Consider the following 15669-nt stretch of genomic DNA (forward strand, 5'->3'; position numbering starts at 1 on the left):
GGATAGTGCCTGAACTAGGCAGTATGTACACACAGGATAGTGCCTCTACTAGGCAGTATTTACGTGCTGGATAGTGCCTGAACCAGACAGTATATACGTGGTTGTTAGTGCCTCAACCAGACAATATGTACGTGCTGGTTAATGCCATAGATACAATATACTGTCAGTCATGCTCGAAAATCTGGTGGTCCTGGGGACCAAATTTCAAAAAGGCTGGAATCAACAGAAATCACCATTTTCATGAATGTTTTGCCTTCAAAGATATAGTTTTTTAGTACCCTTCCTGATTGGCCAGCGATAATTTGGCAGGAGTAGCCGTCCATCGGTAAATTTAAGGAAAAAAGTTATATGAACTCGGTGCACTAAATTGTCACACCCAGATTTATGTAGGGCTACAGAGATTCGTTCCCAAAGGTTTTTCTCTCGTTCGTTTGAGACACGGGTAAATTTTATTCATGTAGCAAGCCTTGCAAACGGAGTGTCGAAGTAAAAATGTAAATTGAAAGTACGTGTACATCTAAATTTACATGCTCATTAATAAATGATTTCGAGATGTAGGTTGTTCAAACCCGGCTGTAACGTAGCTGGGCATTTATTAATCCTGAAAATCTTGGCAAAATTGTAAATTTGACGATGCCTAATTACGATGAATTCTGTTGGGTGGTGCATAACTGAGTCATCCAATCACTGATATTATTGAATAGAAAATTTACACTATTGAATGAATTTCTCTCTATAAAAATCTTTAATATATATATATATATATATATAGGTATTCAAAATTAGAACAGATTTACATTACCAACGTCACTGTAAACAGGAACTAGCATGTCTTAAAGAGACAGAAGTCCCTAAATAACGTCCACAATTTCTGCAATCAACATAATTAAGTCTAAATATACACTGAGTGAAAAAAAAGCGTGGAAAATTTTCAAGAGTGCAGGATTATATAAATATAATTAAGGTTAATCTAGGGTGCAGCCGGCATAAGGGGATGGAGTGACGGAAAAAACACGGCCTGTATGAAGGAAATGGACCAGGTGACACCCGATAATTAGTTGACGGCTGTTACACGAATTTCCACACCTAGATTCAAAGTTCCCATTTAACTGTCATTCAGTTACCGACCTTGAAACTACCTTGTAGACGCAGTATCAACAATAATTATGGTCTTGTCTTATAAACTACCAGGCAAAAGAAAGGTTTCACCCACTTCTTGAGCCCATAAAACAAAAACAAAAACAAAGGCAGATATAAAAATTAAGAAGATTGGTTTATAAACAGGAATCATTGTGAAATATTCTCTCAAAAAGGCTTTAAAATATTGGCATTCAATTGGCCACAAAACACAATGAAAGAGACAAGGGGTCAGAAGAAAAAAATTACACAGATGTAAAGTTAACTGGTAAGTGCATGTAAAGTCACAGTATCCACAGAAATGAAGGACTACAGTCATCAGTAGCGAGTGTGGCCACCCTGGGCATCAATGCAAGCAAGCACACGCCTCCGCATTGACGTCGTCAGTCGCCGGATGACGTCAACAGGGATAACGTTCCATAGGTTTAACAGAGCTTCCTCAAGTTCCTGTTGGTTAGTTGGAGGAGGCACCAGCTGTCTCAAACGGCGGTCAAGGTGATCCCAGAGATGCTCAATGGCGTTCATGTCTGGTGAGTTGGCTGGCCAGGGCAACACGATGACGTTTGCGGTCTCGAGGTAGTCTGTAACAATGCGGGCAGTGTGAGGTCTTGCGTTGTCGTGTTGCAAGATCGATCCTCTTGGCTGTCGTTGGAGGAAAGGAACGACGACAGGTCTCAGTACCTCATCAACGTATCGCTGGCCAGTCAGATTACCTCGCACAATAACCAGCCGCGTCTTCATTGGGTCACAAATCCCTCCCCAAACCATGACGCCTCCGCCTCCAAACGGATTAACCTCTCTTACGCAGTTTGGCGTGAGACGCTCGCCTCTTCGTCGGAAAACTCGAACTCTACCATCGTTCCTGAACAGACAGAACCTGCTCTCGTCTGTAAACAGCACTCTCGCCCAGTCACGTCGCTGCCACCGACGTACAATACGTGCCCATCGCAATCTGCGTTGACGGTGTAAAAGGGTCAAGGCCATCCCACGGAAGGAGCGGTAAGGTCGTAAACCAGCTGAACGAAGACGACGCAGTGTTGTTCTGGGGCTGATGACATGGCCTAGTGCCGTCGCCGCTGTTGACGTCGCCGTGACGAATCGGTTTCGGAGGTGGATCTGCCGGATGTAGCGATCTTCAGCCGCAGTTGTTACCCTCGGTCTTCCCGATCTTGGTCTGTCTTGGGTCTGGCCTGTCTGATGATAGCGTATCCACAACCTCCTGATGGTGGTTTGGCTGCAGTTGAACGTTCTTGCAATGTGACGTTGCGAAACTCCCATGGTGGACATACCGATGGCCTGGTCTCGTTGCGCTTGCGTAAGTCTTGGCATACTGTTGGTGTTTTTTCATTCACTGAATGTCTGCTCTTTCGAGCAAGAGTATTTATGCAACATTACCGCACGTACATCACGAGCCATGCCTCAAAAGGACGTTTTGCATGTGGTCGCAATTTCACAATTCCAATTGCTACGTTCGTGACGATGCGTTCTGGTAGAGGAAATGATGCAGTCATACACTAAGTCCTGCTTAGAATCAAACCCGAAACCGCGCTTTTACTTTTTTTTATGACAAAAAATACGGTGAAACCTTTCTTTTGCCTGGTAGTTTATCTCCGCACAGTTTTTCTTCATCTTGAGTTCATGGTGGTCTCGTGTTTTCGATGGTAGCCTTCCGACCTTCGCACAAGCACATATTCTGCCCACCTTTGCGGGCAACACATTTTTTAGGAAAGTATAAAACATTTTCCCAAAAAAAAAGAGTACAAATACAAATATACCAATAACTAACTTGACAATAACATGACAGATACTTCTTATAACACAGTCATATAGGTTTTTAAGAGCTGGATACTTCCAAGGTAGGCCCTATCACTCCCTTTGTGTTCGAACAATCAGTTAGAACGGTTCAAACTGCTAAAAATAGACTGTTTGTATATTAATTAAAACATCTTTATAGCGGTCTAAATTTAATAAATATACCAGAAATCTTAAATGTCAACAGTTCATAAGTGGTAACCTTATTATTGTAAATAATGATGATCTGCTTGTCAGGGGGGCCGAAAAAACCGAGAAATCTAACGATGTCGGCAGGGAGCAGTCATTATTTTAAAGCAATATCACTACAGAGGCCACTATCTATCTGAGACAATATTTACACTCTCTAGAAAATAAATTATGAGGATATTTTTGTATTTTCGTATTCATTTTGCTATTCATTATTTCGTATATCATTATCCACGTGTGTGGAGGCGTATAGAAACTCATAAACTGCATGGGACATAGATATTTTAACCTGTACTATAGAAACTCATAAACTGCATGGGACATAGATATTTTAACCTGTACTGTTTACCTGATTTTTCAATATTCCAAGTTTCTGTTTTTTAACACAAAGCTGATCTCTGGTTATTACTGATCGCATATCAGTTACTAATAAAATTTCCCAGGAGTGCACGTCATATTAATGAAGTTATACGTCGCTTCCCACACCCTGGTGTCAAGTTACACATGTATGTACTTCACTCGTCAACCATTCGCAGGTGTTAGTATTTAGGATGAGCCCACAAAAGTGACAATAAACCCTCACGTGTTTTAACACGACAAAATTGTGTATCATTCAGTATTTGGCAGGATTTTCCTTAAAGCAACACGTTTTAACTTTATATATATCTAAATGTCTTTCTTCATTATCAAAATTTATTTATTTGATTGGGAGGAAACCGTACAGAGCTTGGGGAAACCTACGACCATCCGCAGGTGACAACTCCAGAGGAAGAAAGCATGAGATGGACTTGAACTCAACAACGATCGCTCTCCGTGAGAGGCATCTGAGTCAACCGTATATTTATTTATTTGACTAGCGTTTTACGCAGTACTCAAGAATATTTCACTTATACGGCGGCGGCCAGCATTATGATGAGAGGAAACCGAGCAGAGCGCGGGGGAACCCACGACCATCCCCAGGTTGCTGCCAGACATCTCCACGTACGGCAGGAGAGGAAGCCAGCATGAGCTGGACATGCATTCGTATATGAGAAGACATTCGTATACCAGCAGTCAACACAATGGACGATCCTGGCCACAAAACAACGTTTTTTACGATAGTCTGTCTTAATCCCAGATTCATCACAAACCGCCAATGAACTAAGAAAGTACACCACGCAAGACAATAGAACGAATTCATACAAAGGGAAGCAGTCACCATGATCACGGAAGTATGCAATGAGAGAGTAAATCAACCAATCATGTACTAAGTACATGTACATATAGATATTTGGGGTCATCGCTTAAGTCATTGGCTCACGGATATTGTCTATGAATCCAGCTCTTGCTGCGAAGGTTGCGGCTTAATTTTAAGTTCAGAGGTGTACCAGATATTTGACGAAGGACGGTGGTTTAATCCAGCATAGTTCGCAACACTTAAATCTGTCGAAGTTATGGAAATGAAAAAAATCTGAAAAAAAAGTCAAAATCGACTTCATCATTTTCAGTCCTCATGCGTTATCTCTGCTAGAGTCGTGTAATCTTTTACAAAGCTTTCTGATCTCGCGCGAAAATGAAAGAACCAAAGCCTTTTCTATTTCCCTAGACATTTTGTGAGCATTGCTCTTTAATATAGTTGAAATACCGCAATTAAAACTTTTAAAATGTTTATATACATAAATAAATGGTCAGCTGTACATGAAGTAAAACATAAAATGCGTAATGAAGACTTTCTGCGATTGTGAATATATATATATATATATATATATATATATATATATATATATAGTATTTTTTTTCCATTTTCGATCCATTCTACCTGTAAAATAGTAACAACTTCCATAATCTCAAAGTCCAGATGTTAATTATAATCTAACAGATTTCACCGGTCTGAAATTATTGAAAATGCATCGCATTTAATAAACAACCACGTGAACACAATACAAACGGTCCACCGGCATAAACCTGGTTTATACTGGAATACAACAGGACATTACAGCGTAGAGGATAAAATCGGCTTTTGGATTATAGGAACTTCAAGACGTTGGGTTATCTGACCAATGACCTTTTGGATCATCGGGTCTTTGGAATATCGAGCCAACGCATAACCAAACGGACTTTCTGATTTTCAGGCCAGCAGATTGCCGGACAATAAGATCTCCTTTATGGGCAGCCTTTAGAGGGTTACAAGCTTGGGATAAATTCACACGGAATTGGATTTTTATGTATCTATGTATTTTACACTGATCTTGTTTAGGAATCCAAGTCAAACAAAAAACACAAATATCTCGTCAAATAAATTTATGGGTTAAATTTATGTATTTACATAATACCTATTACACAGAAGAGTAATGTATTTACAGATATCAAATACCTAATGCATGCATTGTCAAATGCATGCAAGAAACACAAAAGGACGCAACAATAGAATTAGCTGTATCGGTAACATATCATACAATTAGAAGGCCACAATCTTTCATAAAATTTAAACTACACTGATTTCACACAATTTCACAAAGTTTAAGCCTGTTACACTTTCAAACTGACAGAAAACTTATTTCTGGCCAATTAATGGTCTACATTTTTGCATGCCGTCTCTGAAAAGCTACAATGTACGAAAATCCATCCACACGATTTTCAGCGACGAAATTATACAGGGGCTGTTAGTATATCAATTCACTGCACAACACGTTTGATGGGTTGCTTTATCGCAGTGAAGCAGTCATGGTTCGGATTAAATGTAAAGAGATACATTCCACTGTGTACGGCGAGGGTAGAAAAGCCAAGCTCTACTAACTGTATATTACGTAATATTATTTGGTCTTGCAAATTAATGAAAATCATAAAACATTTTACACACAAAAAAATACAATACAATAAAAAAAAATAGCCACTCTTTGTGTGAATTTAAGAAAGTGCATATTAGATTTACATTCTCAAGAATATACAAGTATACAATCACATGCACAAGGTAAAATACCACATTTTCCAACTTCTTAAGTTTGCTGTTTGTACAACTTAAAAAAAAAATCAGAAACGTTTATTCCATTAGATAAACAATACGATTAGGAAGGTCTGTATGGCCAGATGTACTTAGATAGTAGTTTTATAGTCCACACCAAGACTGGACAGGGGCCATATATTTTCATTATCGGTGTATGAGCACGGTTACACCTGCTGAAGAATTTCATCACGGTTTGCTTATGAAGTACAGACCATCTTATTCTTTAGTAGTGAATGGTGGATGGATCTGGCTGGGTTTAGATAAAGCGCAGAGGTAGAACAAGGTGTACCAAGACCAAGAGCAATGCATGTAAATGTTCTGTACCATAAACAAGCATTTCCACCAACAATTGTTAAGTTTCCATCACAGTAGGGAAAACGAAATACCTGCAGGACAATCATAAGCCCTTAAGTAGACAAACTATCTGGAGCTATACAAGCAGAGGTAGTTTTCAGGGAATCCAAATCGAAATTTACAGATTAGCCTGTTCACAGACCAAGAGAGTTTGAAGAATGTTTGTAGGGGTAAAACTTGTGCATGCAATTTCCAGTGCAACTAGAATAATTTTCATTCTGACATAATATCAACATTCACCTCTGCTTACAGTATATAAGGTGTCCAAGTCACTGATGTTGTAAGTACATCTACAAAGGAGGTCTATGTGGGAACTTCACCGTTTGCCAGATTAGGGTACTTGAGCAATGCAGCTACAATGGCTTGACCAAAACTTCTTGTCCAGCACCACACGAGGAAAATGTAAGGAAACCACTAACAAATGTGTGTCTTAAAGTGAAACAAACCTTAAATATGAAGTAAGGCTCATCATACAGACAACTTAAAGTCAGGCATATATATATACTGTCATTTATTTTTATAGATTTTTGTGAAGAGAATCAAAGCAGTTTAAAACCTTTGAATTTTAAGGTGAGCTTTATGAACCATGCTATCAGAGTTTAGGAATTCAGACGTCACAAGAAGTATTTCCAACTATAGTCACAACACTGAATGTTGTAATAACTCTTTTAACCCAAGAGTAAAAGATTACTGAAATAATGTCCTCAAAAATTCCTATAAAACTCTAGAATTCAAATATCTGAATGCCTCTGAACACTCTTAAGGAAAATAATTAAAAAATCTAAAAAAATAAATGAAAGTATTTTTACACATAGTTTTCAGTGGTCTGTATGATAAGCCTTTCTTTACTTTAATGATAATTGTATTGCTCATGATGAAAAGCTGGCTGATGATGTACACACTCTGACATCTTGTCACATACATGTCAGCTCATACTATAACATGTCACAGTAGGGAACTGCTTACCATCCACAACATTCAATTTCACACAGAAGGTATTCTCCTATGCAAAAATATGTATAAGGTAAAATGTAATCACAAATATACAGTACAAGTAGCACGTAAAACAAAAGAATAGTTCATCAAAACCACATATATGTAGCGCGCAGAAACAGTTCATCCAAACCATATACAAATAGCTATATGCATCATGTATAACAAGAGAACAGTTCATCCAAACCACATTCATGTGGCTACATGTGGATTACTAGATGAATCTGGTTCCTGGAACCATCATATAAACACATTTCATATATCAAGGCCTGTGCTTACTATTGGTCCTTTATGTATGATGACGTCAAATAATTGTATTTACCATTTAACATCCAGTCTACCAGATTTCACCAATCTACAGAACAGATTTTGCTTTGCATTCTGAGAAAACTACTAAGTAAACATGCATTCCCAAACAGGTATAGGCCTACCCCAGGATTTAATGGTGAGACTCACTGGCTGAGAGTTAGCAGATAACACTTGACCCACTGGTAACAGTTTGCTCACAGACCTAAATAATGGATTCCACCACAACTTATAAAGTTATCATATACGTGCATGTATGTCTGGTAATATTAAATGAAGTTGCATTATTCGGTGCACATAAACTTTGTCAAAATCTTCATACGATGTGATAAGTTTACAAAAACCAAAACATGAGCACTGCGGAAGTTTGTAGTCAGTTTGAAGAAGTCATATTAAAAAGTACAGAGCTAAATTCTTAAAAATGATTGAAAGTACACTTGAACACCGAACCATAATGTATTACCCAATGTTTTACATCGATGATGTTTTAAAACAGTACATTAAGCAGAGTACCTCCCTGGCATCTTTAAATGGAAATAGTTTATATTCAGAGTTTCAACTGAAAACAATGAAAAATGTGAGTTTTAATTTTGAGTTTCAACTGAAAACAATGAAAAATGTGAGTTTTAATTTTGAGATGATAGCAGAGGCCATCGAAGAAGAGATAATGTAAGGATGAGCCGGTCAGTGAGCATATTTTGATATACAGCTTCAATCCTTCAATCTCAGAGGTCACTTCTCTTTGACTGACAGATTTATTTTGAATGCTGCTACCGTCATTTTGAGACTAAATGTGTTAAGCGGATGATGTACATGTAGGACATGGCAGACGTATCCTAACTCCTCAACCTTTTCACATATCAAAGAGCAACTTTCAGTGCAATTTATGCATATTTTTAAGTTGGTTTTGGAGACACAACTACATTGATTGGATTGGCCGGTTTCACGGTTTCACAAAAAGTATAATTTTGTCAGCCAACACTTAATAATGCCTTCAGAATATGCTTGAATAAACACCTTGCAAACATGTGAAAAGGTTGAACAATTACATTAGCTAACTTTATAATAAATACAGCTTTGGGTAAGACCACTCTAGTTTCATACACCCTGAACAAATGTTTATACAAAAAAACACTTGCATGTAAAAAGCTGTCTACTCTACCATAAAACCTGTTAAGTTCTTATTCTAACAACACACCCTCTTACAAATTAACATAAAACCACTAAGCGAATGATGGCAATTCAACTTAATTTACACTGAAACAATGAATTACCAATTTGGGACCCCAGAGTGATATGGTTTAGTTGATTTATAACATTTACAGATGATAACGACTTGCACAGATGCACCCTGTAGTGCTGTCGGTTGATGGTTGACAGAAGACACGTTTCCATGGTGATGTGGCTTCATGCAGGTAGTAGGTTGCCACAGCGACAGGGTACTGCACTTTCCCGGATGATCACATTTCTGGACGCCTATGGTGCCTCATACCTAAAGATAAACCAAAGAAAAAGCACAACTTAAAACAGGATCATTATACATGTATTGGAAATGGCTACAGAAGAGGTTTTAGTCCTATGCAACTGGTTACTTTTCATTAAGACATCTACAATGATTGTCATAAAAGAAAAAATCAAAATCCTGTATAAACTTTTTGTAATTGTATTATTGCTTTATTATTTTGCATAACTGAAATATCACACTTTCAGTGAATCAGGTGCCAGTTACTTATACAACCCTAGACCGCAGCTTTTGCCCAGTCATCACCACAAACTGATTTGCCTTTCAGCTACATGTGAAAGGGCACAAGTGAAGTGACACCATGTTTCTGGTTGCTCCAACATGGCACATCCAATGGCTTTTTACTAATTCCTAATTGAAAACTGAATTATACCTATCACCAGATCAGAAAAAAATGGCTGAGGATAACTCTTTTCTAAACCAACTAATGTTACCGTATATTCACTCTTATCTTTTCTCCAAAGTTAGGACAGGAGACTGACTTCCAATTCTGGTCTCCTACTGTTACCCCATAGTGCAATGGGTTTAAACGATTACTATGTGTTAAAACATGCACGGATGAAGGACACCTAACAACAGCATATTTCTCCTGACTTACTTTCTTCAAAGGCTTTACAGAAGTAGTAAACAGGAAGAAATTCCACAAGAAGTAATTTGTCAGAATAACATGTTTGTAATAAGGTCTTTAAAGAACTTCAAGATTACTTCAAGGGTTAAATCAACCTATCTCTTTATGCTCTCTTCGTCCAGAAAATGTTTTAGGAAACCTGATACAAATACTTGTTATACATTTTTTTTTTTGCTCACGCTGTCCTCTTGCTTAGAATGTGCTCACATTGTCCTCTTGTTTAGAAGTCCTTCAATATTGTTTAATCTTGCATATATACAAACATTATTTCTGTCCTTTGACAAGAGTCTGTCCTTGTGGTAGACTGATCTCACAAGCCTACATATTTACAACTGTCTCACTGAAATGCCATGTTGAAGACATCAGTCACAATGCCCCACCCATGCACAATATACATACACCAGGCACAATGTCCATACACCTGGCACAATGAACATACACCTGGCACAATATACATACGCCAGGCACAATATACATACACCTGGCACAATGAACATACACCTGGCACAATGTACATATGCCAGGCACAATGTACTTACACCTGGCACAATGAACATACACCTGGCACAATGTACATACACCTGGCACAATGTACATACACCTGGCACAATATACATACACCTGGCACAATGTACTTACACCTGGCACAATGTACATACACCTGGCACAATGTACATACACCTGGCACAATGTACATACACCTGGCACAATGTACATACACCTGGCACAATGTATGTACACCTGACACAATGTACATACAACAGGCATAATGTACATACACCTGGCACAATATATGTACACCTGGCACAATGTACATACACCAATATATACGCACACCAGGAATAAGGTTCCTACACCAGGCACAATATACGTACCATGGGCACAATATACATGTACATACACCAGGCACAATATACGTACCATGGGCACAATATACATGTACATACACCAGGCACAATATACGTACCATGGGCACAATATACATGTACATACACCAGGCACAATATACGTACCATGGGCACAATATACATGTACATACACAAGGTACAATATACGTACCATGGGCACAATATACATGTACATACACCAGGTACAATATACGTGAGACCACCATGAGAAAGATGGATGTTGGCATGAAGACGCCATGAGCATAATAAACACTGACAAGAGGACAGCATGAGCTTAACAGAAGAAACACCGCGAGCAAGGTGTGTTTTTGTGTTGTCAAGCATGGTGCAACTAAAACAGAGGTCCTCAATAGGTCACATTACTCAAGTGACAGTTGTCATAACATGATATTACAGCATCAGCCAAAACAAGGTCAACAAACTAGCCAGTTTATAGGTTGATGAACAAAAATGTAGCCTAAGCCTTACAATGTACCCCTGACCTTGAACACATCAAATTATAAGATAAATGTAATCATCAAATTCCAGAAGTCAACAAATAACTACATTCTACACATTAAATCTATGGTTAACAATTCTTCCAACTTTAGACTTACTCACATTGTTGCCTTTATATTTCGAAATGGCAAGATTATTATGAGAACATAAAAACAATACAGAACAGGCCTCAGGCCTCAATTTCTGCTGACTACTGATTTGTGTGATCAAATCCAGCTCTGAACTTCAGGCACAGGTTTTTTTTTTCACCATCATTTCAGGTTAATATGTTTGAATATCGCATACACAACCAACAAGAAGGGCTATACAAGTAGTGAAGAATCAGGTGACACAAATTCATTGAAGAATCTGCTTCTTACAAACACGTACAAGCAATACTCTTACGGAACACACACTAGTTGATTAAATACAACAAATTAAACCGTACAATTACAAAGCGTTCTAAACTGTACATGTTGTACAAGTTGGCTACATTACAAGCATTCAAGGCAAAAGAAACAGACATATGACATATTGCTAACACAATAACCTTCAGCAAATGTTGGCTGAGGACTAATACAGTTACTTTATGACCTGCTCTAATGAAAGACTAGACAGCAAGAATACAGAAATTCTGGTCGATCTGAACTGTATAGAGTTATATGTGTGTATATGCTGCTATTAAACAGGAATTAATAGGTTAATGACCAAAATCTGCTGGGTGTTGTTCGTCTTCTGCATCATCTTCATCCTCTACCTCCTCTTCATCTTCATAATAATTGTCCTTATCCACTTGAACACCTGAAACAAGGGCACCAAATTCTGGTCCTGAAATCCACATGAGCACTAACCCAGTTGCCTCCCCTGTCCTATACTACATTCAACAACATACACATAAAGGGTACCCAAATTTTAAAAAGTTCTGAAGAAATGGTAGGTATAGAAAAGTATTGTAGGTCTTACATTAAGACTGCAGATGAATTTTGTAAAGAGTTATCTTCATATTGCACTCATCAAAACATTTCAGTGCACAAACCCCATTTGGATAATATGTATACATAATGAAAGCATTACATGTGAATGTATACATAATGAAAGCATTACATGTGAATGTACACATAATGAAAGCATCACATGTGAATGTACACATAATGAAAGCATCACATGTGAATGCACTACATTTGTACAACATTCTCTAAATGCTTATCCACAGATAAAATTAAATATTTTCTTGGACAATATTCTTCAAATTTGTTCTCTCTTCCAAGAAAGAGTTAAATTATTGCAATTTAGCCAAATGTTTGACTGCTTAGATGATCAGGCAATGCTGACCCCAAATCTTTGATTCTTTAGATCATAAGGTAACACTGATCCCAAATGTTCGACTCTTTAGATGATAAGGCAATGCTGACCCCAAATGTTTGACTGTTTATATGATGAGACCATAATTTATGATCAGATCGCGCTGATCATAAACTTTTGCCTGTTTAGATGATCAGGCAATGCTTATGATCAGATCGCGCTGACCATAAACTTTTGCCTGTTTAGATGATCAGGCAATGCTTTATGATCAGATCGTGCTGACAATAAGCCTGTTTAGATGATCAGGCAATGCTTTATGATCAGATTGCGCTGACAATAAACTTTTGCCTGTTTAGATGATCAGGCAATGCTTTATGATCAGATTGCACTGACCATAAACTTTTGCCTGTTTAGATGATCAGGCAATGCTTTATGATCAGATCACGCTAACCATAAACTTTTGCCTGTTTAGATGATCAGGCAATGCTTTATGATCAGATCGCGCTGACAATAAACTTTTGCCTGTTTAGATGATCAGGCAATGCTTTATGATCAGATCACACTGACAATAAACTTTTGCCTGTTTAGATGATCAGGCAATGCTTTATGATCAGATCGCGCTGACAATAAACTTTTGCCTGTTTATATGATTAGGCAATGCTAAGAAAATTCAAGATAATATCCAAGAAGAAATATTTGACTGTGGATCATAACTGAATCATTTGTAACAAAACCCCAATACTTCACATATTATAACTTGTGAGATGTATTCACATATTATAACTTCCAGGGCCCGGTTGTTCAAAACTGGTTTAAGATTTAATACCAGATTTAAGTTTAAGCCGAGTCTTCAATTTTGCATTTACCCTGAAAAAATTGTGTACCAAGCATTATATTAAATATGAACTAAAACTGCTGCTGTTATACTTTTGACTCTGGAGATCTACACTGGCTGCTGAGTTTGGCTAAAATTTAATGCCATTAATAGCCAATACACTTTTGACCAACTAGGCCGAGGTGTTTTAATGTGTATGCATAGTCAGACGTGCATGTACACTATTCAAAGAACACAATGTCATTATACTCTATGTCATGAACTCTACATTGATGCCAGTACATGCATAACTGTAGACTACATATCAGACAATGCTTAACATTCTACAGGATTTAAACTAGCTAAATTAGAAACACATCTTACAGGTTCAAGCAAACATTTTCAGTCATTTTTAACACAAATGCACCAGTTTTAGGAAAATGCTCAAAATGTGAGAACCAAAGCAATTCAAAGTTTGCCTTGAAATCAATTCAAGTGTTTTACTCTAATGAACACAATTATCAAAAATATAAGAAACTTTTACTAACAAGCATTACAACAAAATAAACTCAAACAACTATATATATATATAAAGATTAATATAAAATAAACTGTTAAGTAGGGTTAAAAATCTATGTGAATCAAAATGCAGAGAAAACATGTGTAACTACAAAGATATAAAATAAGGCCACAGAGAAAAGAATGCGGAGATGTTTACAAGATCCAGGATCAATGTTTTGACAATCGCATGAGTTAGACTAACACATGCAGGGTTGCAGAACAGATGCCCCAAAAATAACTCATCCAATATTCATTGCATTTTGGCTAGAGGGTACACATAAACGCAGACATAGGCAGATAAACACCAGATATACACAGATAAACACTGATATACACAGATACATGTATATATATATATATATATATATATATATATATATATATATATATATATATATATACAAGGAAAAACACAGGTATATACATATAAACATAGATATACACAGCCAATATGTACACCACACATCCACAACATCCTTTGATGTTAAAGGAGAAGAAAACATAAATATGTGTCAAAATCAGATGAAAGAGCATGAACACTCATTTGCAAATATGGTCTTTCTTTCCCCATTTTTCCCTAGGGGAGAAAACAAATTTTTTGGTTTGTATTTGTGTTGTTTGTATATCATCTTTGCATAATAATGTTCTACATAAGAAGGTGATGTTTGTTCAATAAATTTATTTGAATGTGTATTTTTGTTTAGATCCTCATACATGCATTTACTTATTTATCTGGATCAAAATCCAGGTTAGACACATTTGTCAGGTGAAAAGACCAAATTCTAGTGCAAACATATTTGTTGCATGTGCTACATCCTTATCTGTAGCATCACATGTATTACACGAAGATAATGTATACCGAGAGGTGGTTCCAAATACCCACCATCAAAAACTATTTTCAACAGTGTTTTTTTTCAAGGAAAAATAAAAAAAAAATGTTACTGACTAGATTTACAACTAACTTTTCACACTCTTTCATCTGATCTAATTTTTTATGTTTGCTTCATCTTCAATGTGCATACACATGTACATGTATGTACAACACACATATTAAAGCCACCCACCCCCCACCCCACAAAAAACCCCAAACAAACAACACCATGTCTTTCATATAATATCTGCCCATGAACAATGACCTTGTGTGCTGTAAGTTTGACCAACCTGGCTTCACAAGGCGTGGCAGAATGTTATGTCCATCGTGAATAAACATGGCCTTATTACTTAAAGTTTGTGCACTCATTTGTTACGTTTATCAGATGAGCCTGAGATTCTGACAGGCTCGCTTTCACGAGGTGAGACTTACACTGAGAAGATTAGAATGGAATGTGCACATTTGAGGCTCTGACAGGCTCACCTTCACACTGTGAGATTTACACTCATCAGATGAGAATGGAATGTGCACATTTGGGGCTCTGACAGGCTCACCTTCACAATGTGAGATTTACATTCATCAGAGAATGGAATGTGCACATTTGGGGCTCTGACAGGCTCACCTTCACAATGTGAGAGTGAACATCACTAATCAGATGAGAGTGGAATGTGCACAATTGAGCCTCTGACAGGCTCACCTTCACAATGTGAGATTGTACATCACTAATCAGATGATTCTGGAATGTGCACATTTGAGCCTGACAGGCTCACCTTCACAATGTGAGATTGTACATCACTAACCAGATGAGCCTG

General features: G+C 37.4%; 1 protein-coding gene across 2 annotated transcripts in view; it reads right to left on the bottom strand.

Annotated features, from left to right (window-relative positions):
• Positions 1-5920: 5920 nt before the first annotated feature.
• The window catches only part of LOC135465411 (uncharacterized protein DDB_G0290685-like), a 62182-nt gene continuing 52433 nt past the window's right edge, over positions 5921-15669 (bottom strand). The window contains exons 14-15 of one of the 2 annotated variants that reach the window (XM_064742650.1): positions 12018-12110; positions 5921-9266 (exon numbers count right to left, since the gene is read on the bottom strand). In XM_064742650.1, coding sequence (XP_064598720.1) covers positions 9235-9266; positions 12018-12110 — 125 coding nt within the window. In that variant the 3' untranslated portion in view covers positions 5921-9234. The remainder of the gene's footprint in view (positions 9267-12017; positions 12111-15669) is intronic. The other variant, XM_064742651.1, reaches the window with a different exon arrangement.

This window comes from Liolophura sinensis, chromosome 5 (assembly GCF_032854445.1).
Source record: "Liolophura sinensis isolate JHLJ2023 chromosome 5, CUHK_Ljap_v2, whole genome shotgun sequence".
In the NCBI taxonomy this organism is placed as follows: domain Eukaryota; kingdom Metazoa; phylum Mollusca; class Polyplacophora; order Chitonida; family Chitonidae; genus Liolophura; species Liolophura sinensis.